At 41.8% G+C, this 26,861-nt stretch overlaps 1 protein-coding gene across 5 annotated transcripts; it reads right to left on the reverse strand.

The window, feature by feature from the left end:
• Positions 1 to 174: 174 nt before the first annotated feature.
• intu (inturned planar cell polarity protein) lies at positions 175 to 26,861 on the reverse strand. Of its 5 annotated transcripts, none has more exons than XM_030753409.1 (17): positions 26,586 to 26,861; positions 23,445 to 24,040; positions 20,978 to 21,063; positions 14,624 to 14,839; positions 10,828 to 10,946; positions 9,680 to 9,769; positions 8,919 to 8,996; positions 8,095 to 8,281; positions 7,728 to 7,781; positions 6,599 to 6,661; positions 6,122 to 6,331; positions 4,089 to 4,181; positions 3,532 to 3,963; positions 2,947 to 3,041; positions 2,671 to 2,860; positions 1,445 to 1,587; positions 175 to 816 (listed from the first exon to the last, which is right to left on the reverse strand). In XM_030753409.1, the coding sequence occupies exons 1-17, from the start codon at positions 26,669 to 26,671 to the stop codon at positions 705 to 707; spliced, it is 2,850 nt and encodes a 949-aa protein (XP_030609269.1). In that variant the 5' UTR covers positions 26,672 to 26,861; the 3' UTR covers positions 175 to 704. The 5 variants fall into 5 exon arrangements, with proteins under 5 accessions (XP_030609269.1, XP_030609271.1, XP_030609268.1 ...); XM_030753411.1 differs by lacking the exon at positions 26,586 to 26,861 and adding an exon at positions 25,720 to 25,960 and having other exon boundaries at positions 23,544 to 24,040; XM_030753408.1 differs by lacking the exon at positions 26,586 to 26,861 and adding an exon at positions 25,720 to 25,960.

Raw genomic sequence — 26,861 nt, forward strand, 5'->3', positions numbered from 1 at the left:
TGCATCTTTTTTTGAGAGTTTTGAGACCCAGGCTCCGTTTCCACTCAGTTTTCATTTTGTGAATAATGTGAAGAAAAGAAAATTGCCATCAGCAGCAAATAAATTAGTCTGGAAACAATGAAAAATCATTTTTAATGTCAAATAACATCATTCATTAATGTAACAAATGAGTCTATTTCCGTACAAAACTGTACAAAGTTTAAATTAAGTAACAATGAATGCATTTTTACTTCGCTGTAAACAGTTTGTGAAATCATTCACTACACCCCTACGTGCCGAGTCAGCGCGGAGATGCATGCAGCAGAATCATTTTTATCGGTGCAGCTGCAGGAAGGTCTTGCGTGAGGTTTTACACTATGGTGTCTTGAGGTATTCACTGACTGAGTGGATTTTCATGTGCTCATTAAGGACCCTGGACACATTTCATACATGCAACAAGGCACAAAACAGCAGTCAGTCTAATATCACTGCTGAATGTCACACTCTGCTGTTATCTGCAGAAAATCATCCAGAAAATGGACGAGTAATTAAAAAAAAAAAAAAAAAGAAACCAGCTCCCTACATTTACACTCCTATGGGTCCAACAGGCGTCACAATGTGAATCATCTTCCTGAGAATGCAACGGATGCTTCATTGGTAAAAGAAGTCTTAAATTTTGTGTTCATCACTGTCACTCAACCTATGAGGAGGAGGAGGGCGATGTGTCACAAAGCCAAACCAAAGGAGAGCCTGAAGGCCATTTCCACGGGAACCTCGGGGACCGAATCGTGGAAGCAAACGTAAAACTCCTGAGGAACGGGCTCCAGCAGCATGCGTCTGAAAGCCAAAGGAAATGAGATACGGAGGTGAGAACGATGCCTGAAACGGTTCAGTGGCACGTGTTCAAAAAAAACCCTCAGGTGGAAAAGAGAAACATTCAAGTTAATGGTATAAATAGACGCAAGAGCTCAGTTAGTTTTAAAATTGTTCCCCTGTGAGCATTCCTTACAAATCCTGTTTTAACTCCCTCTCTGATCTGCCTGCCCTCTTCTCTTTAACTTACTGAGACTGGGAGTCTTTCCAGGATAAACACAAAGCATTAGCAGCAGGTCCAACATGAAGTTTCCCGTCCCTCCCTCTGTTTCACTGAACACACTGCACAATGCTTTGTATTCATTTCAGCCATAAACCAGCAGACTGATGGGAAAACAGGATTACTGGAATTCTAAATGGGACCAAGACTGGCTTTATCCTCCAGTAATATTATTTATTAAAGTTATATTCAGTTTTTGCTGCTCGATCATTCCAGGTGAAGACAGAAAGTTGAATAGTTGCGTCCCCAGATGAGGACTCAACCTGAGCAGACTTCATTGCCCCAGCTGCAGAATCTGAAACATGTAAAACTCTGTGGATTAAAAAAAAATAAATAAACAGTGGATTTTCATCAGAGTGGAAGCTGACATACCCAATGACCCAGTAAGTCATGGTGGGAGCTGGTTTCCTCTGGTCGGTCCAGTTTTCAGGTTTACACTGAAACAGAACCCCGTGCTCTTTGACGGGACCCAGACCCCAGCCGCCGCCCTGCGGCCTGTCTGCTGCACGGCGGCTCTACGGGAAAGAAAATCACACTAACAATTACTCGATTCATTCAGCACGTTAATGCATACAAGACTGGAGTGGTGGCCTAGGGGAGAAGAAGAGGGTTCGTCACTGAGAGGACCCTGGTTCAATCCTCGGGCTGGCACCACTGTGGGTCCCTGAGCAAGCCCACCCCCCCAGGTTGCTCCCCGGGCGCCCTTTGGCTGCCCCCTGCTCCATGCTGTGCTGTGTGTACTACATACTCCATGTGTGTGATGGGTTAAATGCAGAGAATGAATTTCACTGCATGTAAATGTATGTGACAAATAAAGCTCTTTCTTCTTCTTCTTCTTCAAGACCATTAAACACATGGTGAATCTGCAGGAAAGGGGTTTCCTTTGACCAAAGTGGACCTTATTCTCTCCATATTGGGTATATTTGAGTAATATGTCTGTGTAGATTCTCAGTCATCCAGGTCATGGTAGTCTCAAGAGCTTGAAAAAAGGCAACTGGACTTGTTACATTTTTTGAAGAGGGTTCACCTCTGACCCAAGAGGCTTTTTCAGTTCTAAAACCTAAAGGTGGAGAGTCCCAGGTATTTAAACCCTAGTGGGGGTTGTCCCTTTGGAGGTGCTTGTTGGCCTACTATTAATCATGTGCGGCATCACATGAGTCAAGATGTGAAAAAAGTTGTGGCTTATCGCCACCAGGGGTGAGACCCTGCCCCACCCTAGCATGCGAGATCACCTGAATAAGGTGTGAGTGGGGGTTGAGACACTACATATCCTACGCAAACAATTGAACAAACTAGATTTATTCATCAAAATCCCAACAAGAAATACAGAGATGTAGATTTTATAACCAATTTCACAAAGCTTCACCGCCCGCCTGTGACACAACACATCAAATCGGTAGTCCAGCTGCTGCCAAACAGAAGTCTGTTTCTGACAAAACTAACCTGGCTGTAAAGAAGTGAATCTTCATCTAATTCTGAATGTTTTCGCTCTTAAAATTGGAACTAAAATTCTCAGTTGAGAGCCTTTGTGATGGTCTCCAGTCAGAAAGCTTACACTTAAAAAAAAACTTTTTTTTCCCCTCGGTCTGCTGTCTCACCCTGGCCGGCAGACTCTGCTGGAAGGCGGCTCGTATGGAGAGGCAGCAGTGGTGGAAGTTGCGTATGAGCTGCGGGTGAATGGAGCCGCTCAGCTGAGCCACTTCTCTGTGAGTTGGAGCGATGAAGATGCCCTGCACGGTTTCCATCAGGACGTAGTGGAACAAGGTGTTCTCTGCACCCGATGTTAGTCTGTCACAAACACAAGACTCAGATCAAACTTAAGAAACTGTGTTTTTAGCAGATTAATAAAAGTAAATGTGTAAGAGGTCACTTACTTCATGGTGTTATACATCTCCTCTGTCTCCCTCTCAGTCAGGGTCTTCTTCAGGGTGCCCAGGTAAAAAGGGTTCGGGTGCTTCATCCTGGGTATCTGATAAAAAACATACACAAGTACATCAAAACATCAAGGTTAAATTAAATATTCTTTTTAAGTGGCTGAAGGGTAATCATAAAGAAATTCCTCACAGGCAGATTTACAGAAACATACAACCCACCCACAATTTTCCTATTAAAAAGAAAATCTAGCAATATGCTTTGAATTCTTGAAGTGTGTTTGGTTCATAGAATTCATCCAGCTTTGTTCCCTATAACTCTGATTTCTTTGTGAGCAGCTGGCTTGCTGCAAAATTTTGTTTTTGGCCAGGAACAATTTGGGCAAGTTTTCTACCTACAGAGGAGCTCTGAGTAGCCAAACCTTGTTCAAAACATCTGTGCTCAGCATTTTTTTGTCCTTTATGTGCAGGTTTATTAGAAAATAAATGAGATGTTTCACATCCTTTAACAAACTGATATTGGCAAACAGATGAAGAAACAAATGAAACAGGAACAAATATAAACTCCTTAAAAGATTACAGGTGCACCTTAAAGAGCCCTCCGCTGCCTCCACTCCCATCAGACCCTCCAGACCCCATCGAGTCCCGCCGCCCCCCGAGCTTCCTCGCAGAGTCCGGTGTGGAATGCGGACTGAGGCCTGGAGCCACTGATGAACTGGACCCCGACCCAGCATCCATCTGCCCCTCGCTCCCGCTGTCTGACAGGCTCCTCTGCAGGCTGGCCCTCCACGACTTCTCCCCGAACAGGCTGCGGCCTCTGGACCCTGATGAGGAGCCTTTAACGGCACTGGCAAGCTTGCTGAAGACGGGGGAGGAGGAGGCCAAGCTGTCGAGACGGTCGCGGGCCGAGGCAGCAGGGAGGAACCAGTCGGCACAGGACAGGCAGGGAGCAGGCGGAGCATTTAAACGCTCTTCAATACCTGCCTCCAACACCTCCAACTGCAGCAGGGTGGCTTTCACCTGGGGGCCAGAACAAGTCAGACCTTTAGATTAATGTAACAGATTTTTCTTGCATTGACTGCACACTACAGGACAAATGAAGCACATCATGGCAGGAATTTACATTCAACTTCAACAAAGCCCACCTGATCCACGTAAACACAATCAGGTCCTGGAGAGCCCAAAGCTGGGGAAGCACAGCCGCCTGCTTCCAACAGTACACACTGCATAAAGTGTCTCTGAGGAGAGGGGGAAAGAAAAACTGGAAAATGATGTCATGAAGAAACATTAGCATCAAGAGATATTTCCACATAACGTGCACACTGGGAGATGGGCAATGTAGACACTGATTAGATGGGGCACAATTACAGTCATGGTAAAAAGAAAGTACTCTGTCAGCTCTAAGGTTTTAAATATCAGGACAAAGTAAAATCATCTGGTCCTTAGCAGCTGCTAAACCTCAGGTGTTGAAGAACACACTACAGACTCCACTGTAAAATTATTTCCTTCACAAAGACTAAACCAAACTGCAGAAGCAGTGTACGAAAAACTAACTACACCCCATGATTCAGCAGTTTGTAGAATCACCTTTAGCAGCAATAACTTGATGTAATCATTTTCTGTATTGACTTTTTTTAAAATCAGCCTCTCCCATTGTTGTGGAGAAATTCTCGCCCACTCTTCTTTACTGTGTTGTTTCAGTTCATTGAGGTTTACAGGCATTTATTTATGCACAGCTCTCTGAAGGTCCCAACACAGCATTTCAGTCAGGTTGAGGTCTGGACTTTGGACCATTGCAGCACTTTGATTCTTTTTTTTTTTTTCCTCAGCCATTCTGTAGTAAATGTGCTGCTGTGTTTGGGATCATTGTCCTGTTACACAACTCGGTTTAAGCCAAGTTTGAGCTGTCAGCCGGACGGCCTTGCATTTGACTCTAAAATAATTTGGTATACAAAGGAGTTCATGGTCGACTCAGTGACTGCAAGGTGCCCAGATCCCACGGCTGCAAAACAAGCCCAAATCATCTTCCCTCCACCACCGTGCTGACAGTTGGTCTGAGGTGTTTGTGCTTATATGCTGTGTTTGGTTTTCTCCAGATGTGGCACTGTGCATTATGCATTATCAGACATCTCCACCATGGCTTTGCATGAGTGAAGAAATAATATATGCAATGTTGTCAAGTGCACTGCACCAAACCAAAATCCAAGTAAGGGTCTCAGAGAAGAGAGCCACCCCATTAAATGATCTGTGAGCACTTATATAGAGCACTGGTACACATTGGGCCCAGCTGTTGCCAGTGTCCCTGATTGGAAACGAGCCACACCAGCCCTCCAATGCTTGCATGAGACCTGCTACACAAACAGGCCAAAAGGACAGCAGGGCAGAAAGGTTCGTCACAGGCTTTTATAGAGGCGCTCACACTTGCTGATGATCATTTAATGCATTTGATTACCATGACCTGGCTACTACTTACCCTTTTATTTCCTATGGATGTTCCTCTCACATGTCTTCAGAATTTTGGTTAAGTTTTTGTTAAATAAATAATGATCTGGTGTAATATGTTTTGTATTTCATCTGAAGTTGTACTTACACAAGTTTAAGATTAAACCGCTGAGGACCAGATTATTTTTTTCTCCTGATTTGTAAAACCTTAGAATTTAAAGTGGGCGTGTTTTCTTTTTACTAGGACTGTTTAAGAAATCACACAGAGAAGTAATTTTGTTGGTAAGTCAGAGAGATAAATGTCAGAGGGGCACATATGAAGCCATAATTTCTACAGTTTAGACCCATCTATGGATGGTTTACTGGACTGTTGGTAACTTAATGTCTTCTTGTATGTGGTTAAAAAAAATATATACTGCCATGAAAATAAATCCACTCTCCCACTTTGAGCCATGTAAACAGCTCATGCAGATTATGCCATGCATAAAAATGCCACGTCTCTGACAGCACGGCTGTGTCTGCACTCTGCTGCTTTCTGTGTTGTTCACATGACATTAAAAGTCATTGTGAAAATTATCTTTTCACAGGTGTTACTACATGCTTGGATCATTATGAATTTATTACAGTTACCAGGATCACTCGTGTTAACATCAAAGTAATAATAACACAGACATTTTTCTGGCTGTAATAATACGCCTCTTTTCCAGCTCAACCTTCACGCTCATATGTTCCTTACCAGCCCCACAATGAGAAGGAAGTGCCGCCCTTGTGCCTGGCTGTAGCCCGGCGCAGCTCCGTTAGCCCTCTGCTGGGGAAACACCTCTCTCCAGATGACCAGCTGACCCACGCGCTGCTCTGATGCCAGCGGCAGCAGGCAGTAGTGCTGGCAGTACAGACACACATCCAGCAGGTCCTCCTTAGGCAAATGATTGGCAATCAGGTAGGACTGGGAGGGGAGAGAGTGGAAACATGAGAGAATAAATCACCATCTCTTATCACATTAGTTAATAATTTAACAGCATAATTGGTTTGTAAATTTGCTGCTGAGCCATATAACACACTTATCGTGTTATCCTGTGTGAAAGGCCATCATGTGTACACAATCACTGTTATCTGGACAACAATAGCTGTCTAGACATTGAGTTGAGCAAATAAACACGAAGGCTGCTGGCGCTGAAGCATGCACGGTACCTGTTTTGATTATGAAACTTACCTTATAGAACAAACAGGAGCCGAGAATTACATACAGACGCCTCAGGCCGAAAAAATCCTCAGACTGGAAAAGCATAAAAAAACAGATTAAACAAACAAACAAACAAACAAAGCCATATTTAAGGTTACAGCAGTGAGGTGGCACAAATGTAGTCTGACAGTGTGTCAGTGGTGCTCTACATAATGATCACTTAAAAGCTGTAAGGAGTAACAGCATCTACAGTGGCTCACTTCACTGCTCCCAAGCAGCAATAAAACTGGGTAACACTTTCCACATTTGTCTTGTATTTGGGTTTAAACGATGTTTTTCTAGTTCTGCACATGTAAGAAAAACTGAAAATATCTATTTTTGATCCCCAAACTTTGCTCTTGTAGTTCGGAGAATGATTTCACAAATTTGTCATTTTCTCATATAATGCCAGTTATAGTTTATGTTTTAACCTCTTTGCAAACTGATGTCTCTTCAGAAATTGCCTATAAAAAAAAGAATAAACCCTAATCCTTCACGCAAATCAAGAAAAACTAAAAAAATTAAAAAAAACATTTTTAATTCTAAAATTTGTTCCAGAGATTTCAAAAACAAATCTTTGTGCCTTTCAAATTAATGTTTGTTGTTTTGTGTCCAAAAAAAAAAAGCAAAAAATTGTGAAATTTAGCTATTTTGGAGGGGAAAAAAACAAACAATCTAAAATCCACAGAAGCAAAGTTTAACAGGAATAATGGAGATTTTCTATTGTTTACAATAACGCTTGCTTGTCACTGACAAACATCATGTTATATTGTGTAATCCATCTCTGATCTGTTAGCGCTGCATGTACAAAGGACAGACCAGACACCATTAGCTTCTCATTAAAAATACACACAGAGAACACACAGAGACATGAACAGCTTTCTATAAATAGGCTGACCTTCTCCCTTCCACTGAGCAAGACAGAAGACAGATCACATCTCAGCAAACACGTACACATGCTCAAGTGAAAGCCTCATAACGCTGGCATTTCTTTGCCCAGGTAAACATCACTGATTTGTAGCTCACTGTAAAAACAGTATGGAGCTTTACTTGTGCAGGAACACAAGTGTGAAGTTGGAAAACCACGAGTTTTTAATTTTTTTATTTTGATATTTCTTACCATTTCTCCAAAGTCAGAAGACTCAAAATCAGACAGAACTGTATCCACCTCCATCTGCGGATAAAAGAACACAAAAAAAAGTATCAGAAGACTGAAGGTGCTTTAAGTAATAATATCAAATGTGCTCTTTCTCATCAATCCACCCACTGTGATTGTTGAGTCCATTAAAATTTCACCTGATTTAATAAATAAATAAAAACCCAGCAGGTGTTGTTTTTAATACTGAACACAAGAGGGCACCAGAGCTAAACTAACAGACAAAAGCAACAGAAGCAGTAAGAAAAAGAAAAGCAGTAGTGCTGTATTTATTGATCCATAACAACATTATGACAGAAGAAACTTCACATTCACCGATGCAGCAGCATACCTTGATTTCTGGGGGCAGCGTGAGCCATCGAACCGCCGGCAGTCCATCGAGGAAGAGGGTCCCTGAGATGTCGGGTGGAGGTGCTGGGGAGGAGCCTTCCCTCAGACGTGAGGGTTGGATGAGCTGCTGGAAGAACAGGCAGAAGAAATGGTCCAGCCTGGAAGCGTGGTCCACCTTACAGAAAGCACTGCAGGGGACACGATTAGATTAGACGTCTTTAAGCCGACCTATTACGCTCTTCCCTTGTTTCTGCCAATTATGATGTCAGCGTATACACAAGCAATCATGTGAGCCCAAAGCTCAGCACCTCAGAGTGCTTCAAATTCTCGAAGCCCCCACCCATCTGCTGTTCAAACCTTCTGTTTACAAGTGGCAGCCAATCAGAGGAAAAGTGACTTGAAAGGGAGAGGAGCTAAAGATTGTAATTTCAGACAGTGGATGAACTGAGAGGCTGCATCAAGGCCCAGCATAGGGCAAATAATGCTTATTTTAAACTGTGCATTATTTAAAGTTATTCTAAAAGAATCCAGAAATAAAAGTATGGAGCTAGAAATGAGCTCCATACTTTTTTTTTTAAGGTCCCCTTAAAAAAAAAAAAAAAAAGAAAAAAAAAAAGAAACACGCACATGAGAAGATACTTGAGAACAAAGTAAATCCAGTTGACAAATTGAGGCAATAATGACTTTGCGGGGAAGGTTTTTGCTTTAGAGGACACGTTACTTTGATTTCAGCATATTTTGCATAATGTGGAAAAAATGGCAACCAGAAAGAGGAAGTTCAAACCACCTCTCCACAGGACCGAAGGAAAGCCAACACTGACCAACCTGTCTAAGGAGCCGTACATCACTTTTAGTGTGCGGACTACATCTCCCACCACCGTCTGCAGATACAGCAGAGGAACCCTGCAGGGAAATGGAAAAAGTCATAACAGAGACCTGGCTAAACATCAGCCTCAGCAGATCTATCAAGCTTATCAAATATTTGGACTAACAGCCAGAAGCCACAAAGAAAAACATTTTTATGGCAGTGATTTTTCTGCTTGTGGGTGTTCTTCAAAAAAATAAAAAATAAATAGATAAATCATTCCATAACTTCCAAGCATGAACGAGATGGTCAGTGGTCAGACTGACCTGGCTGCTACAAACGAAAAGGTGGCTAATGTGACTCATCTCGACAACCATTTTACGACCACGTGCTTCTTAAAAAGGCCTTCATCTGGCCAACAAAGGACAAAGAGAAGCACATGGTAAAGTTAAAAGTGAGGAAAAAAAAAACAGCCGGTCCTTTCCGATTGTTTTTACAGATTGTGCTCTTAAATCTTTCCTTCTTTCCAAAAATACTTTATTTCTGGAGCACAGGTCATGCTCAGAGAATTTATTACCACATCAGTGTCAGGGCCCTGGTTTAAAAAACAAAAAAAAAGATATATGTGAAAAATTCATGTCAAATTTAACACCTGTCATGTGGTATCAGCGTGCGTATTATCTACACAGCATGTCAAGTGTGTCTGCAGTTGACCTCACAGTATAATAGACTGTATGTAGTGTGCGTTTGTGTGTGCGTGTTTAATGCTGCCTCAGTCTACCTCTCAGCAGGAAGGCCTATGACCAGCAGATTGTTGCTGTCTTTCCAGTAGCCAACATGTACCAGATGTTTGCCGAGCAGGAGAGACGAGCTAGGAGAGAAAAAGTGGAAGGATCACAATGTGAGAGACGATGAAATGTGTGAAAAGTTTTCTGAGCTCTGATGTTTTCATCTCCATAAACTGTGTGGATGTTCAAAATATTCAAGAATAAATCAGTAGAAAAGTCAGGTTTCGGGTTTGCTACTATCAGGTACTTTCAGCTGGTCCCTTAATCCCACGGGGTCGCTACAGAGGATGGATTTGCACATTGGATTTGGCACAGATTTTACACCAAATGCCCTTCCTGAGGCAACACTCCCTCATTTATCCAGGCTTGTGCGCCCATGAAGCTGGGTTTGTGTCTCCTCCCGATCTCGAATCAGGGATCTTTTGTGTGTTAGGTGAGTGCGTTAACCACTACACCATTGAGCCGCCTACTTGGGGGGGAAGTGACTACAAAAATAAAGTGGAAGCTTATTCATATTAAAACTGGGTTCATTACAAGCGCAGTTAGATTAACACCTACATGAAGTGCGGCTGTAAAAAAAGAAAAGAAAAAAACAAAGTATATTTATGTTCACACTGCATCTTTCTTTGTGAGGATGATTCTAAAAACACATCGGACAGCAGCGCAGCTTTTGTTTTGTTTGTGAGGTTTGGTGGCTCGGCTGTAGGAGGGAGAGGTGGGGCAGGTTGGTTAAGGGTGGATCAAGCCGGGGAGAGCGGCACACCTGGCGTGCAGTTACCAGTCATGCGCTCTCCTTTATAGTGGGTGCGGCACCGGAGGAGAGTAACGTGGGACCAGTGGAAGGCAGTGAGAAGCTAGGCTGTCTGTAAACACAGCGAGCTCCAGCCGGGCAAACCGTGGGAGCTGTTTTGAATCGTAATTAGTGTAAATAAAGCAGAGTGTGTGACAACAGACCATTGCTGTCTGTCGTCAGTAAGGAAAACACCATTTTTGCCCGACACTGAAGAAGACTTACTGGATAAATAAAAATAGTTTTTGACACACTGGTGATTAAGAATATTATTTTTCACTGCTTTCCTATAATTTGTGAGCAAGTTAAAGTTCAAAATTAACATTTTCTTCATCCATTTTACTTTCCTACCTGATGATCCGCCCCCCTGTGACATTCTCCAGCATGTCACACAGAGTGAGGAAGATCCCCCTCACTCCTTTGAGCTGGCTGGATGCTTCAGACACCGGGTACTGGTACAAGATTTCCTCCTGCGGACACACACACATACAGCAGTCTGGAATTTTTGGTTTAAAGGGGAAAAAAAAAAAACTGCGTGTTGTTAAAATTACACATGTGCACAGAAAAACAAAACAAAACTCTGGTTAGTCTTTCAATAGCAAAATGTGAAGTATCTGTTTTTGGATGCTGCAGCTACCAAACACTCTGTCTGTTATAAATTATGGACAGAAAAGAAGAATGAATGGATGAGCCACAACGCAACAATGTCCCTTTGGTTCCAGAAACCAACCAAAATGTGTCACTTTAAAGACGAATGTTTCCAAACATATTTTACATACTTAACTTTCTGGTGCTGGAGCACGCACGGGAATTTAACTCTCATTTGTGAGCTGCACACAGTTAATTTTCAACCAGTTTCACTAGAACTTTTATTTCTGCAACTGCAAAAATCTACAGGTCCAAATGCTGCAGAATGATGCAACACAGAATAAGAGTGCTCTGGGCAGATCCAGCATATTGTTTGTGATATTAGTATTCCTCCCAGTGTACTGGCAACTTTAAAGGAGTGGATAAGATCCAAGCCGCCGAGTGGATAAGTGGAAGGAGCGGTGGGTGAGGGGTAAAAACTTTGAATGAATGGCCTCTTATAGCCTTGGCAACCAGAACAAAGGCACAAACAACTGCCGATGGGAGATATTCACCTTGGGGCCAAAGCATGCACAAGGAGGCTGCTAAAGAACAAACAGCACAGAAAGCAACCTTAGTCTGTACACAAACATCAGCAAATCATCACACAGTTAAAACTCAAAAATATCACCAGTAAAAAAACCTCTCCGGTTTCTCCTACCCTACAATCAAAGGACTTAAAAAAAAAAATCAAAGTCAGAGTTTAGCGGGTTCTTGCGCAGCACTGTCATTTAGAAAATCAACCGCTGGCTGATGTGGCTCCAGACAAGCTGTACTCTCTATCACCAGTGCTCTTTAGGTCGAGATAAATATAAAAAAAAATAAAAAAGGTCTGGCGTGCAGATACACAAAAAGGAACTGCAGAACAGCGAAGTGCAACCATAAAGACAACATCAACCTGCCAACAGCCGTCCGCAGGGAAAATGTGATTACAGTGTGGGAGGTGTCAGTCAGCAAACTCTTTGGGATTAACGCTTTACTGCAAGTGAGCTGTGTCCTACCTTGAGGGATATTATAACAGCGCCACGCACATGGATCTAATTAAAATAGGAAATGTTATTTTGTTTATAGCCCGAGTGGAAGAACAGCTCACTGCGGCTGCATCTGCAAAGGGAGCGTGGAGGTTCACCCAGGACAGAATAAAGTTCACGGCATTAAAATGATGGAGAGCACCTCTCGCTTTTCTCTTCACTTTAGAGTTTTGGTTAGTAGCGCCCGCGGCTCTCTGGAAGCCGTCCAGAGTAGTAGTTTTCTGAGGCATCTGACTCACATCAGAGAAATTCAGAAGGGAAAAAAAAAAAAGCTCGCCACTCCCAATCTTGGGGTTTCCTACACAGCTAAGGTCATTCTTAATACTCAATTATAAGAATGCCCTTTGTCAGAATGTAGATAATTAAATCAGTCTGCTCAGTACAGCTCAGTGTTTTAAACTGAGTTTTATAGAGTTTGCTCCGAGTCATGAGTGCCTTTGACCACAAAAGTCACGATCAGATTTCCCCAAAAACCAATTTACTCTCCAAAGGAATGGGAAAATATGTGGTCATCCAGGGTTTGGATATCAACAACGGCCGTTATGTTCTGTTTATCCTGCCAGTTTTAGTTAGGTCAAACCTATCAGCAGTATTTAAGTTCTGAAGGTGGCTTTCTCTTTTAACAGCTCCCTACATGTTGTTCTTTAATAGGAGCCTGTTTTCAGTGGAGGACCTCCAGGAACCTTTGCAGAGAAACGCAGGAACTCTGCTTGTAATTCAACTGGAAGACCCACGGTTTTAATGCAGCTCTTTGGCCAATAAATCCTTCAAATCGTCCCTTTAGTGCTTTGGTGACAGTACTCAACCACTGTGGAGTTTGCAGCATTTTTTGTTATTGTTGTTTCCCAGTCAACACTTTTTTCTTCACAGGTCTTTGTACTAACTTCAAATGCTAGCTATAAATGACCCCGAGCATTCATTTTATGACCTCTGGTTTGATGATCGGGTTTAGTTTTTGTGATAGGAAACATCCAGAGATATTTCAAGACAGAAAGAATGAAGTCGTAAGCAGTGTAATCCAGTGGTGTCAAACCTGCAGCTTCAGTGGCTCCCTGAGACTTTAACAGAAAACTAGATGAATATGAAAATAAACAATAGCTATTTTTACATCATCTTATTCTTTATCATTTTTGAGAGTCATTCCATTCTTCAAATTCAAACACCAAATGAAAAAATGTCATCTTCGGCTGGACAAACCCATAAAGGAAATGTGTACATTTCCATTTTTGTGTCTCTTGTTCTATATGGTGCATTTGTCAAAGCTCAAAGCAATGAATGACAAAGACCAGCAATACACCTTTAACACCCTTTGTATTACATTCTGGGGGTGCTGAACTAATACATACACTCACTGGGCACTTCATTAGGTACAGCTGTTTAACTGCTTCATTCAAATATGTAATCAAGAAAAGACTGCCCATCTGATGAGTCTCCATTTCTGCTGCTATATTAGGACGGGAGGGTCAAAACTTGGCGGAAACAACTTGAATGCATGGCTCCATCTTGCCTTTAACTGTGGTGGTGGTGGTGTAATGGTTTGGAGATATTTTTTTGACACACTTTGGACCCCTTATAGTATAGAGTATCATTTAAATACAACAGCCTACCTGAGTATAGTTGCTGACCATGTCCATCCCTTTATGACTACAGTATACCATCTTCTGATGGCTGCTTCCAGCAGGCTAACGCACCATGTCACAAAGCTCAAATCATCTCTTCAACATGACATTGAGTTCATTGCACTCAAATGGCTTCCACAGTCACCAGATCTCAATCCAATACAGCATCTTTAGGATGTTGTGGAATGGATGTGCAGCTGACAAAGCTGCAGTAACTGTGTGATGCTATCATGTCAATATGGACCAAAATCTCAGGAACGTTTCCAGCACCTTGTTGAATCTGTACCATGAAGAATTAAAGCAGTTCTGAGGGAAAAATGAGGTCCAACCTAGTTTGGTATGAGTGCAGGTCTTTAAGCATGATTTATGGTCCCACATTGGTTTCTGTCTAACTTTGGAGCTACAAAGAGAGAAGAATGAACAGGATGATTGTGGAGAATTGCATGTCATGCGCAACGTTGGCTTAAACGGGAAAAGGAGCCACATCAGAGTTCATGATGATGAGAAATAAGCGAAACAAAACCAATGAAGATCAGAGAAACTCGGACAAGCACAAACAATGGCTGCAGTGGAGACTTTTTATTGTTTTCAAACACTCGAGTTTCACTTAACTTCAAAGTTCTTTGTCTAAAAAACTTCTAATTCTCCATGACTCGGGCAAACCTAAAGGATCAACAACAGCACAAACAAGAACAAGAGTAGTGGCCGCAGACTGCTGCAACATGTAGATGTGCATCTGCAAAGCTCAGTGTACCAATGCAGTACAATATTGGAGCCCGTTATCTCATTAATGTCTTCATCATTTCCTTAAATGAACTTTAAAGATCCTTCATGTTAGAATGACCCATCGTACTGTTTTTAATAACTCACCTCCTCCTGCGGTGACGCAGAGTCCAGATTGAGTGACAGGTACATGACGATATGCGGGATGTGCGATATGGACATCTGGAGTTCGGCTGTGTCCTCGCCCCACAGCAGGCGCACCAGCTGGCTGACTGGAGGAGAGGCCTTTGTCTTACGGATCGATGAAGTGTCGCCAGCACTGGCCCGGTCCAACGGAGCCACGGTCTCCAAGGTCAGCCTCACCTGGAAGACATAAGAAAAAAGAAAGAATGTAAAGAGATGGTTCTGAAAGCCAAGGAGCAGACTGAGAGAGAGAGAGAAAAATCAGCCATTATTTTACAGTATCACTTCATCAGCTCGCCTGCCAGGACCTCTTAGAGTTTTCATTCATTTCTAAAAATTCTGCAAGTCACTGTGTCTCCACATGATTATACTTGGCAGGGTGTCCGTGTGTGCCATGCTTCCAAAAGGGGGAAAAAAAAAACCTTCAATCATTACACATTCACTGAGGAGAAAAGTGAAAAGCAGGACAGCGACTGTCAAAGAGAAAGTGACACTGACATCGAGGCCTAACCGCAGCATAACACATAACAGAGATCCGTGTGGTTGTGTTTTTGTATGTGTGCACTTTTTCTGAGTGTGTTTGACTAAAATTAAAACCAGACCGCTTCAAGCCGAAGACACAGCACTGAGGCAGCAGATGGCATAGCTTCTCTCATTCATATAGCAGTTTTACTTTCCATCCACAGTCCTCCATTTCACACTGTCATTCATAGAAAGTCGCAGTGGAAACAGACACAGAGCCGCAGGGAAATCAGGCCATCACGCACATGGAAACACATGTGTTCGAGACGCACAAAAGGATGAGAAACTGCAACTCTGCGGTGTCTCTGTTTAAACAATTTGTCAGACCTACATTTAAGTCTGATTATACCCAGAGTCAGAAGCTGCGTGTTGACCTCACAGATTAAGACACCATAGATGAGTCTGGACAAAGATGAATTAAAATCACTGGACTGGAGTTTTGATTATTTAATCAAACTTCCAACCCTGTGATTAGCTGCTTTCCCCACATTTCATACATTTTAGATGAGAGCCTCTTTTACAGACATATAGATCAGAAACACACCAAAAATGAATCAACACAAAGAAGGATTCTGTGTGTATATGCACATACACAAACACTAAACGAAAGAGTTTCCTTCAGACTCAGTTAGTGCTGACGGCTCACAGTAAAGACACGCTATAGCGGCATACCTGCTCACACGCTGTGTTGACTCTGGGCTGAAAGCTGTCAGCGCTACAGAGGCCAATTATGGAGCTAAGCTGATGCTAATTCAAGTAAATCAGAGCCAGAGTCCAGATGTGAGCAGGAACAGCTGGTTAACATAATGGGTGTAAGAGTTGCCTAGGAAGGGCTGGATGAATAAAGCTCTACCTTTCTTTAACAAAACTCTTTTCCAATATAAAATGGGCCTATTACGCTTTTCCTTCTTTTCTGTCAGTGGTTATACAATGTTGGATTACAACGGTCATATTAAACGTGGCCAAATTTCAAATAATGAGCTGAGCGTATGTACAAGTACCTTCGAGCCAAAAGCCCGGGCTTCAGACTGCTTCAAATGGTGAGTTTCACTTAGTTTTTTCTACTCTTTGTTCTCTATGATGTCATAGAGAAACCATATCCCCATCATGATCATCTCAGGCAAACAGCTCTGGCTGTGAGTGCAGAAGCCCCACCCACCTACTGTTCAAAAACCTTCTGTTTGCAAGGTGCGGCCAATCAGAACAAAGTTGGCTTAAAATGAGAACATGCAAAAAATTGGATTGTCTTTAAAGTTGTGGCTATTAATAAAGATGATACACTCAAACAAATAAGTTAGACTTCTCATAATTTATCAAATGACTTTCACAAGGAAATTTATCAGACTGTTTAATCCATAATAACAGAATCAGTAACAGGAATATTTAGGGTCTGCTGTGCAGTTTACTGTTGGACTGTGTGGTATCATAATGGCAAAATCTAAAGAGCTCTCTGGGAATAAAGGACATGGATGAAAAGCAAGGGATTAAAAAAAGCTTTAAATTATTTTTAAAAATACAGGAAAATCATCTACAAGTGGAACAAATTTTAAAGGGCTGGTGGCACAGGCAGGTTTAGTCAAAGAGCAAACTGTCTGATGCCAATAGAAGTCTCCAAGACCTTCCTAATTTCATTAGAGGACTTGTAGGCAACTCTTGGTGTCAAAGTGCATCTACAATCAGAAAGAGCCTGCACAAATTTACCCTACATGGGAGGCATGCCAGGAAAAAAGCCTTTGCAGTCCAAAAAGAGCATTAGAGCAAAACTATATAAAAAAAAAAGTATCTGGGTGAATACCAGGCTTTTTAGAATAATGTGCTTTGGAAAGATGGATCAAAGTTGGTAATAGCAGACAACTTTAGTGCAGACAGTATTTCAAGAGAAGACCCGCATACCAAATGCGAAGCATGGTGGTGGAAATATTGGAGTCTGGGGTTAATTCACTGCCTCGGGGACTAGAAAACATGATATCATTCATTCAAATGTGAATTCTGCATCATATCAAACAGATTTATGATACAGTGAGACAATGTGTGTTAAAGCTGAAGCAGAGTTGGAAGACAACCACAACTATGGTTTCTGGAATGCCTTGTCAAAGAAGCCCAGGGTTTGAATTGTACTGAAATGCTGCAGGGGAATGTGAAACAGGCAATGAAAGTAAACAGCTCAACATGACGACTCAGCTGTATACCTGCACCTAAAGGGGAAAGGACACACTTTGGAGGACGCTAATGTTCAAATTTTGGATCGATGAGACAGATGGTTTGAGAGAGGAGTAAAAGGAGGTCATCTGCACCCACTGTGGATGACCATTGCTGAACGGAGGTGGTGGCCTATGACACCAGTTACCAACCACCTATAATGCAGATCCCTTGTGATCTTGCGAGCATGCAGAGTAAATTTTAACCATTACATCTCAAATTCAATGCCCTGACCTTTTACCCATTTGACACACTGATATGGGGAGATTTGTGGACAATTAAACAAACTGCCTACAACAGGTTATTTTGGCTAAAATATGCAATGCTAGCTTCTGAGGCCAAAGGCATGCTTATCAGTATTATAAATTTTTTTTTTTTTTTACACAGAAATATTACATCTAAGGAAATTTTTGTTGAACAGGTTAAAGAAAAAAAAATTTCTGGTTGTGTTAAAGTATGCCACCGTCATCTGTGTGTACTATTTCAAAGAGGATCAAACATTTACTTGTCAAAAGACATCTTAAATCCCCTAAATTACCCATTAAGTTAGCGTTCATAGCTTCAGCTAAAAAGGTCAGGTACTCACCAAAACTCATTTTATTTACCATTTCAACCCTAAGTACTGGACTAAGGCTTCAGGACAGCACATAGGGGCAAAGCAGAGTACTACTTAAAAATATTGTGTTTAGCTAAGAGTAAATTTGTTGGATCTTTTTCAAGACTACTTTAGTTTCTTTTTTTTATTACTCAAGATTTTTGAGAACCAGCTGCTGCTAAAGCATTAAAAGGAATCTCACCTCGATGATATCCAAATAAATAGTGCAAAAAAAAAAAATCCTTATAAATGCCATGTGGCCAGGACACTCACTTATAAAAAAACACTTAAGTCTCTTTCCTGATTGAAAGTTAATGAGCTGACATGAAATGAACTAATATTTATAGTTCCAGGGCACTTTGATTGTGCTTGCATGCTAGTTCTCTCATGTGCAAAGTCAAACGTTTGCAGAAGAAGCAGAAAGGTGAACAGAACAGAGGAGGTTCTGCTAAAACTTAACCTCAGCCCACAGTGGGTAAGTTTTAACCACAACATCTTCACTGTCACTTGTCACACCAGGACTACAATTTGGTTTTGAAAACAGAATGTGAAATATGCCATTTATTGCACACTGTGGAACCGCTCACATTGATTTATGCAAAACGACTCAATCTGGAGTCAAAGTTCTAACACTGTTTTGTGTCGAGAAGTAAAAAAGCTGATGCAGATCTTCCAAAGTTAAAAATCCATATTTTTTTCACAACTTTAGACTATATGGAACCCACCCAATAAATTTTAGAGAAAAAGATTAAATTACCTGGTCAAAATGTTGAAACCGTATTTCTTTAATCCAGCGATCACTCCCAGAGAAGTCTCCAAGGCCTGTCAGCACTAACCACAGGCCACCCGCCTCTCCAGCAGGCGCCTACATCTGGGAGCTTGGCCATTTTAGCCAATTTAAGGGTATTATTAAAGAAGAACTGAGCACTGGAGAAACACTATGTGATGGACCTTTCAAACTCAGTCCTGCAAGTGACTTCTAGAAGCTGTAAAACTGATTTAATGTCAACATATCTTTAATTATTTCTGATGCACATATGATGAAAGCAATAAGCTTTGACTAGACTGAGCTGCGGACTTCAAATTCAGACATGAAAAAAAAAAAGGGTAGGACACTTTCAAAGTGGTTGAGCATAAATGGGGGAAATCTCTGAGCAAAGAGGCAGAGTGGGCTCACTGCAGCACTTTCTCTCATCATAAATAATAAGGATGTGGTTAGACTGGAGTGTGCTCTCACTAGAATTCCAGTCTGTTGATGTCAGTCATTTACCGCTCATTCATGGATGGACACACACATACAGGCACAAAGGAGAAACTGTAGTTCATCCAGGGTTGGTGAAGGCCACGGTGGACTGACTTTAATACTAATATTTGTCCCTCCAAACTTAATTACTACTGTCTGCATTCCATTTGGGAGGGCTGGCACACAAAAAAAACCCTCAATCCTCCAACAAACACGCACACACCAAACAATTGTTCTGTCAGCAGTACAACTCTATTTCAAGTTTCTGAAAGTCATCACGGTGCCTGAGAAGCTGTGCATTTTTCCCAAAAATCTTTCGCTCTTCCCCTACGATCTAATTTCGTTTCCGACTACAACTTCTAATCAGCTGAGCCTTCAGTCCCACAACAGCTTCCTGTGGAACCAAAAAATAGTCACACTGCTGTCCTGTGCATCCGCCATGTTCGCCATCAACCCTGCGCACACTCTGTCATTTGCAAATTCCTTCTTTTTGATGGTCTGCTTTTTGGTGAAAATGCACATCTGAGACGCAGACTGTGGGTTGCTTTTTTTTTCTTTGCTAACGATCAAAAGATCATTGAGGGCTTTCTGAACAGTGCTGGCTTATGTTTTTTTATTCACATTTTAGCAGCTCAGGGGGACTGGTGCATTGTAAAGCAATTTAATCTCTATATTTGCCGTCAGCGACTGCTGCCCATGACAGGCACTGAGATCTTAAAAGTATACATGTTGCCTTCCGGATTTAGAAATCTTACTCCACATTGAAAAACGAACAGCACAAAAACACTCATTATGTGGCCATCACCTAAAAAGGGGCCTCCCAATATTGACAGCAAGATATGCCTGAAGTGCAGCCTCCCAGCTTTAATTTGAGGGGTTTTACAAAAGCTCAAAAGTCATGGGACAACTGACTGACAAGCAGTTTCATGGCCAAATGAGCCCTGTCTGTTCCGCCAAATGCTGTAAAACTGACTGGACAGCGATTCCCAGTGCAAATGGATAATGACCCAAAGCAAAGAGTTTCTCAAGGTAAAGAAAAGGGATATTTTTCTTTGGCCAAGCCAATCACCTGATCTCAGCCCAACAGAGCAGCTTTTCAGTTATTAAATACAAAATTGAATGCAGAGAGACCCACAAACAAACAGTAACTGAAGGTGGCTGCAGTAAAGCCCTGGCAGAGCATCTCAAGGGAGGAAATGCAGCATTTGGTGATGTCTGTGGGTTCAAGACTTAAGCCAGTCACTGACTGCAAAGGATTTTCATTCTAGTAGTAAAAACAAATCGTATATTTAAAATTGTGTTAGTCTTTCCAATTATTTTTGGGCCTCTGTGTGTAAAAATGGCTGTAATTCCTAAACAATTAGTGGAAAATGTGTTTAAAATCCCTTGAATTAAAGAAGGAAATCTGGACATCAATCACACTGTGGTGGCACACAGAGGCAAAACTACAACCCTCCCCCACGTCACTGTCCATATACTTGTGGACCCAACTGTAAAAGGGGGTTGATAACACAAACTGCTGACTGTTGATATTAATACAAAGGAACATTGTCTTTAACTGGTTGTGTCAAAAAGGCTGGAAAAGCCACAAATGAATGCTGCTACAGATAATCCCGGTTCTACTTCAGAGTCATCATTAACTCCCCATGTGAGCCTCATCCGGGGCTGGAAATCGCCACAGACTACACCACCAGCACATCACCAATTCTGAACACCACCACAAAACGTGATTTTGGAAGCTTCACATGCACGCACTGACCTGTGTTGGTCCCGGGATGCAGGAGAGAACCCTCTCGATGTTCTCTGAGGTCACATCGACATCATCCACAGCTACGAGCACATCGCCTGAGCAAAACACGCAGAAAATATATATTTATCGAGATAACTTGGGCCAATTAGGACAAAAGCAAGCACGTTTTAACAAATACGATGCTTAGCCACCACACAGAAAGATATGCCAGGTATATTAGCACAGAGACATACAGTGAGAGGGAGGAAGCATCTGGTAGAAATACAAAGCAGATTCCTTTAATGTAACCATAACAAAGAAATGTACCTTAATTTTTTTAAGCCAGTCCCTTTCCCGTAGAAACTAATTATACGCAACTGTGATCTGCTTTTAAACCCACTGCTGTTTAGATTCAGCAAAGAGCTTCACCTGCTTGTGTGCAGGGAAGCGCTCCACCATCTCAGTAACAGAGCTATTTCAGGTATTTAAGCACTCTAATTGTTCAAACATGTAGCTGCACTGCATAAAAGCTCCTCTAAACCGTAACTGATGTGGGTAGTCATTTGTGGTGAAGCACAACTGGCATTCCTCTGTTTGCTGGTAAAACAAAAAAAAAAAAAAAAAAGATTAGTCCTGCAAGAAAAGAAAATCACTTCAGAGATGCTTAGCTTTCACACAGACCGGACCAAAGTCCCAGTCACTCTACAAAGCTACGCTAAAACCTTCATCAGGGCTGAGGATAGTAAAGGTTTAGAGCTGGTCATAAGAAACTGCTTTTGTTTAAAGTAGAATAATTTCCAGCAACATGCAGCCCAATCAGATTACTAATAACAGAACAATAGTCAACATTTTTCTGATCATTGGTACCATTAATTTTTAGTTTTACAGCTCTCCAATAAAATAAATTAATTTCCAAATGTGCTGATTTGGCTTTAATGCAGCCGTCTCACTCTTTGTAGTCAGTCTAGAGCAATATCCCACCTACAGGCACTATCTGATTGGTTACGTGACAAGAGTAAAAGCCCATCACAGTAGTGCATTCAGTCTGAAGCAGCGCCTGTGATCTGACAGAACTGCGGTTCGAAGGCAAAGCAGCAGATATCGCTGGAGTTGCGATAAACATCGCAGTCCTCTCAGATGAACTTGCAGGACTACAACTGTTCTCTATTTCACTGGTGACAAGCACGCATAGTTTCCCAGTTACTCTAAAATGTTAACAGAGACTCTTTAAAGTTACAAAGCAAACGAGTATGAGAGTATTTGTTCATAAGAAACAAGTATATGGTAAGAAAACTGAACATGATTATCTCCACCCAAAAAAAGGAAGATCAATGAGGCACTAGTTTTTTCTACTCTTGGCCGATGTCAAAGACAGGGCATATCCCTAATCTAACACAGGAGCCCCACCCCCCCTGCTGTTCAAACAAGAATAAAAATATGAAACAGAATATATTTCTCTAAAGGCTGCCGAAAGGTCAGTATGCTCCAGTTATTTGTCTACAGTTCTCTGTGCTGTTTGATTCCAATTAGATGATTTAATTTTTAAATTAAATTATTCAATAGGAGACACACACTGTGCAGTTTCTCTCTTTTCTGCTTTGATACTGTGCCTTTTTTGGACTATTTGGGTGCACCCATTTTTTTCTTGCGTTGCATGCTAGAGTCATCATTCACGCTTTGCTTGGGCAATTTTCTTTTTAAAAAAAAAATCTGTGTGCGGTAACTAAGTCTGTGTCATAATAATTACAGCCCGTGCTTTGGCAGGCCATTTGTGTGGTGTGGAAATTAATGTGTCACTACTGGAGAATGACTCTACTATAGCCTGACTGATACAGGATTTTTAAGACCAATACCAATACAGATATTCGGTGATATATCGTCAGATGTTTGTTTCCTTTCAGCCACAGGAAACAAGTGGTTTTCCCTAGCATTTTTTATGTGTAGTTATTTATGAGTTGTTACTAAGATAATATTACAATGCAATTTAAAATTAATCTTGTTTTATTGTCACAGCTAGTCGTGGATTACTAGTTTATGCTCTGCCCAACTCTGCTCAGATCAGCAGGTTGTTGTTCGTTGGGGTCCCAACAGGTGGTGCCTACATATAAGTTATAGAGTGCCCTCTCTGACAAGACAAACTATACAACATCAACACTCAGAACATAGTTGAAGGGTGTTTCTCCCCTCTCTTCTTTACTTTTTAACTTTTCATTTATCAATATCGATACTGGCAAACAGCTAATATCAACCGGGCTCCAGACTCCACTGATGACTGTTACTGAAATCTTAATGGCTGCATAGCTACTTTTTTTTCCCCACTTGTGAGGGCAGTAGAGAATGAAGGATGGAGAGAGTGCCTCTAGCAATGGGTTTGCTACAAATAATAAGTCATTAATTTTTACCCAAATACATTTCTTTATCTGAAGTATAAGCTTTGGAGTAGTAAATACACCCCTCAGTGATAATACCAGTAGATTTTTGGAATTTATGGTCTTACCAATTAGGATTTGGCCACATTTGATGGCTGGACTGTTTGGTATTAATCCATGAACAGTCAATCTTTCCTCCCGTGTGATCAATGCAGGGTCTTGCTGACCTCTACTCCAAGCTGGGCGATGCACCACACCCAGAAGTGCTTCCAGCAGGCCTCCGCCGTCACACAGAGGGGTCGACGAACCTCCTAAACGCTTAGGATTGAGGTAGACACACACCTCCTTCAGCTGCTGTTGCTGAACAGTCACACCCTGCCTTTGACCTTGCTGGTTCTTCAAGATAGACGCTGGTGGCGATAAATTTGAGCTGTCTTTACTCCCATGATTCCCTCCTCTACGCTGTGAAGGCCGCCGTTTTCTCCTCAGGATCCTAGCGAGCTTTTTAAGCGTGGGCTCACCTTTCGTCTGTGAGGTGCAGCGCTGCTTCTTGTTTTGCTCCGTGATGATCTCTGCCTCCTTTTCACTGAAGCGAACATGATTGGTGGATATACCTTGATTCGCCTGCTGGACCAACGCAGCCTCCTCTTCACCCTCGCTCAGCTCGAGGTAGAAGAGCTCGCCGTTCTTCTGAATATCGTCCAGCCATTCTGGTTCCAAGTCACTGAGAGGAAACAGAGATGGTTAAAGCCTTACATACTGTTCATAGTCTATGCCTTCACAGTATGGTTTCAATAATTCCTTCATAATAAGTGTCTACAATTAATTTTAAACTGCAGATGAATTTAGAATGTATAAATAGCCCATTTGACATTAATAAATGGATGAAATGGATAATTAATGTTTCAGAAGCAGGGAGAGTATATTTTTTTAGGTTTTATAACACTTGTTTTTGGAGAAAAACATTTATTATCACAGAATATCATGTCTTGTTTCACTTAAGACATGAAAACATAACAGCTGTGATGATGTATTTTATTAAAAATGAAAACCATTACAACCATTGTGTGTGTGTGGGATTTGCGCATGTATTTCCTACACTCACTGAAATGGCAGCTCATGTGCTGTTATAATCTTGTGATTTCCAAGCTTGTCTTTTGATGTGTTTTAATCTCACTTAGCTCAGAATAAATGGATTCTAATTTTTTTCTTACATTATGAGTACTCATGCTTGCAGGTGCACAGCGCACAAGTACCAATAGATAGGCACGTAATACACACACACATTTATATAGCAATTTTCTAGTCTTACGCAAAGCTCTTTTAACTACAGGTCACACTGTGCATTCATACAGCACTTTATTCTATACACTTCAAGCACTCTTCCTCTCATACATACCAGTTTAGAATCACCAGTTAACCTAACATATGTCTTTGAACTGTGGGAGGGAGCCAGAGCACCCTGAGATAACCCACTTACACCAACAGTGCTAAACCACTCCACCACCATGCCACCCTTCTTGAGATCTCTTGTCTGTTGTAAGGCACCCTCTGACCTCTATATGACCTCTGTTGAACACATATGACAACATCTATGCTGTTCTACTATTTCACTGTTTGGAGATTCCCCCATGATGCTTCAAAGACCAGCAGGTGCCCGTCTCTGTGGGAACACAGTCATTTCCCATAAGTGTCAATATCCCCCTTAAACTCTGTCACCACTGTCCCATGAAAAATACACACAGACATGGCATGTACAGCTTCACAACATCAACAATGCCTAAAACCACCATTTTCATTGATTTGACCCACACTGATGGATCTAAAATCCACTGAAACAGAGTATTTTTTACTGCTGTAAAATGCCAAAACAGGTCAAATTTGAACTGAACAGACTGTAAGAGTTAAATTTTCCAGATCAAAATGCTGCAACTAACTATTTTACTATTATTTATTGGCGTTTTGGTCTGAGCAAAATATACAACATGTCAGACTTCATAAAATATTTCAGTGTGTACCATGTGCGTGCTGTAAAAACAAAACAGAGAAAAACAGCATATGTGCAAACCCTGTGTAAAAGAGTGGGAGTTATTTTTTCTTTGGGTCTTTCTTCTTTTAAATTTAAGAAGCTGCGGTAAGTTGCTTCGACACGACATCCATAAATTTACCAAGAAGGCATGTAATTATTTATGAAGGTTTACCTCCCAAGTTGAAAGCACTGCCCAAAGCTATGAAAAGCACACAAGGGAGGAGACGGAAACTGCACCCCCCCCCCCCCCCACCCCCCCACCTACCACCACTCCCCACACACAAAAAAAAAAAAAAAAACATTTTTGTGGAGATTATAAATGAACACCAAACATGTGAAACGTTTCTAGTGTCAAACGCAAACGATGCCCTTACTCTGAGGAGTCGGAGCTGCTGAAACTCGACGCTGCGGATGCACCGTCACTGCCTCTGTCGGCTCCCTCTTCATCCGTGTGTCGCCTGGAGGGACTTTTTCCGGCGCAGTGGCGGGCATTCGCGAAAGCCATTCGGTTTAGATACGGCTCAGCTCACCAAAAGCGCCGGAAAACATCGGGAACTTTCACCAAAACGAGCACCGATACTCACTCGCCATGTTGTAAGCTGTGGTGAGCGGCTGTGGTTTACGTCACGTGACGCATGGGCGCTGAATTTCATTGGTGGATAGTACTGTTGCCCCTGACAACGCAGAAGCTTTTTGGGTAGTTAGTCGCTAGCAGCTTTCGAGCTGAAGTTTCCAGTCAAAATAATGTTTTCCGTGAAGCCCGCCGCCCGGGTCGGGGTTGTTAGCAACATAAGCATACCATGAGACGTTGTAAGGCGTCAGGGATATGGTTTGCTTCATATTTAGGTAAGATGAAACACTGAAAATTTACTTGGCACCGTGAAGCCATTTTCTCATTAAATAATGCAGCAAGCACACAAACAACAGCTTAAACGTCCTCATATACTTAAGAGAAGCAATAATTCATGATTTATATATTTTAAACAAAAATCGCCCAGTAAAGACACGTATCCTTAAACAACCTACATCAAATATGATGGGTAATGCCCAGTGTCTCCACCTCCCTGAATACTTGCATGAGGTGTTTTAAATCCCCTCAGGCATTCAGCAAAGCTTTGACAGAGTGCCTCTGAGCAAATAAAAGCACACGACCTCGACTTTGATGAAATAAATAAATAAGGAATAAAAGTACAGGAATGCTCCGCGTGCTCACTGAGGATAAAGTGAAGTTTTGACTGACCTGTAAAGGAGAACACTGCGAATGGAGTCAAAGTCCTCCAGGTTCTTAGAGAATGAACCTCCATCTATGGAAACGTTGAACATCATTTGTGTTTCATGTTTCTGCTGGGATGAGCCTGTCCGATAAATGAAGAAGTCTCCGAGAGATCCGGAGGAGAAGTCCTTTAAAGTTTTATTAGTCCCCCTGATGAACTACTCTCCTCCGTCCTGAAGTTTCTGACTGCATGAGCAGCAGCAGCGTGCAGCTCGAACTGCGTCTGGGCCCAGAAAGTATCCT

Source organism: Archocentrus centrarchus, chromosome 18, assembly GCF_007364275.1.
Source record: "Archocentrus centrarchus isolate MPI-CPG fArcCen1 chromosome 18, fArcCen1, whole genome shotgun sequence".
Lineage (NCBI taxonomy): Eukaryota > Metazoa > Chordata > Actinopteri > Cichliformes > Cichlidae > Archocentrus > Archocentrus centrarchus.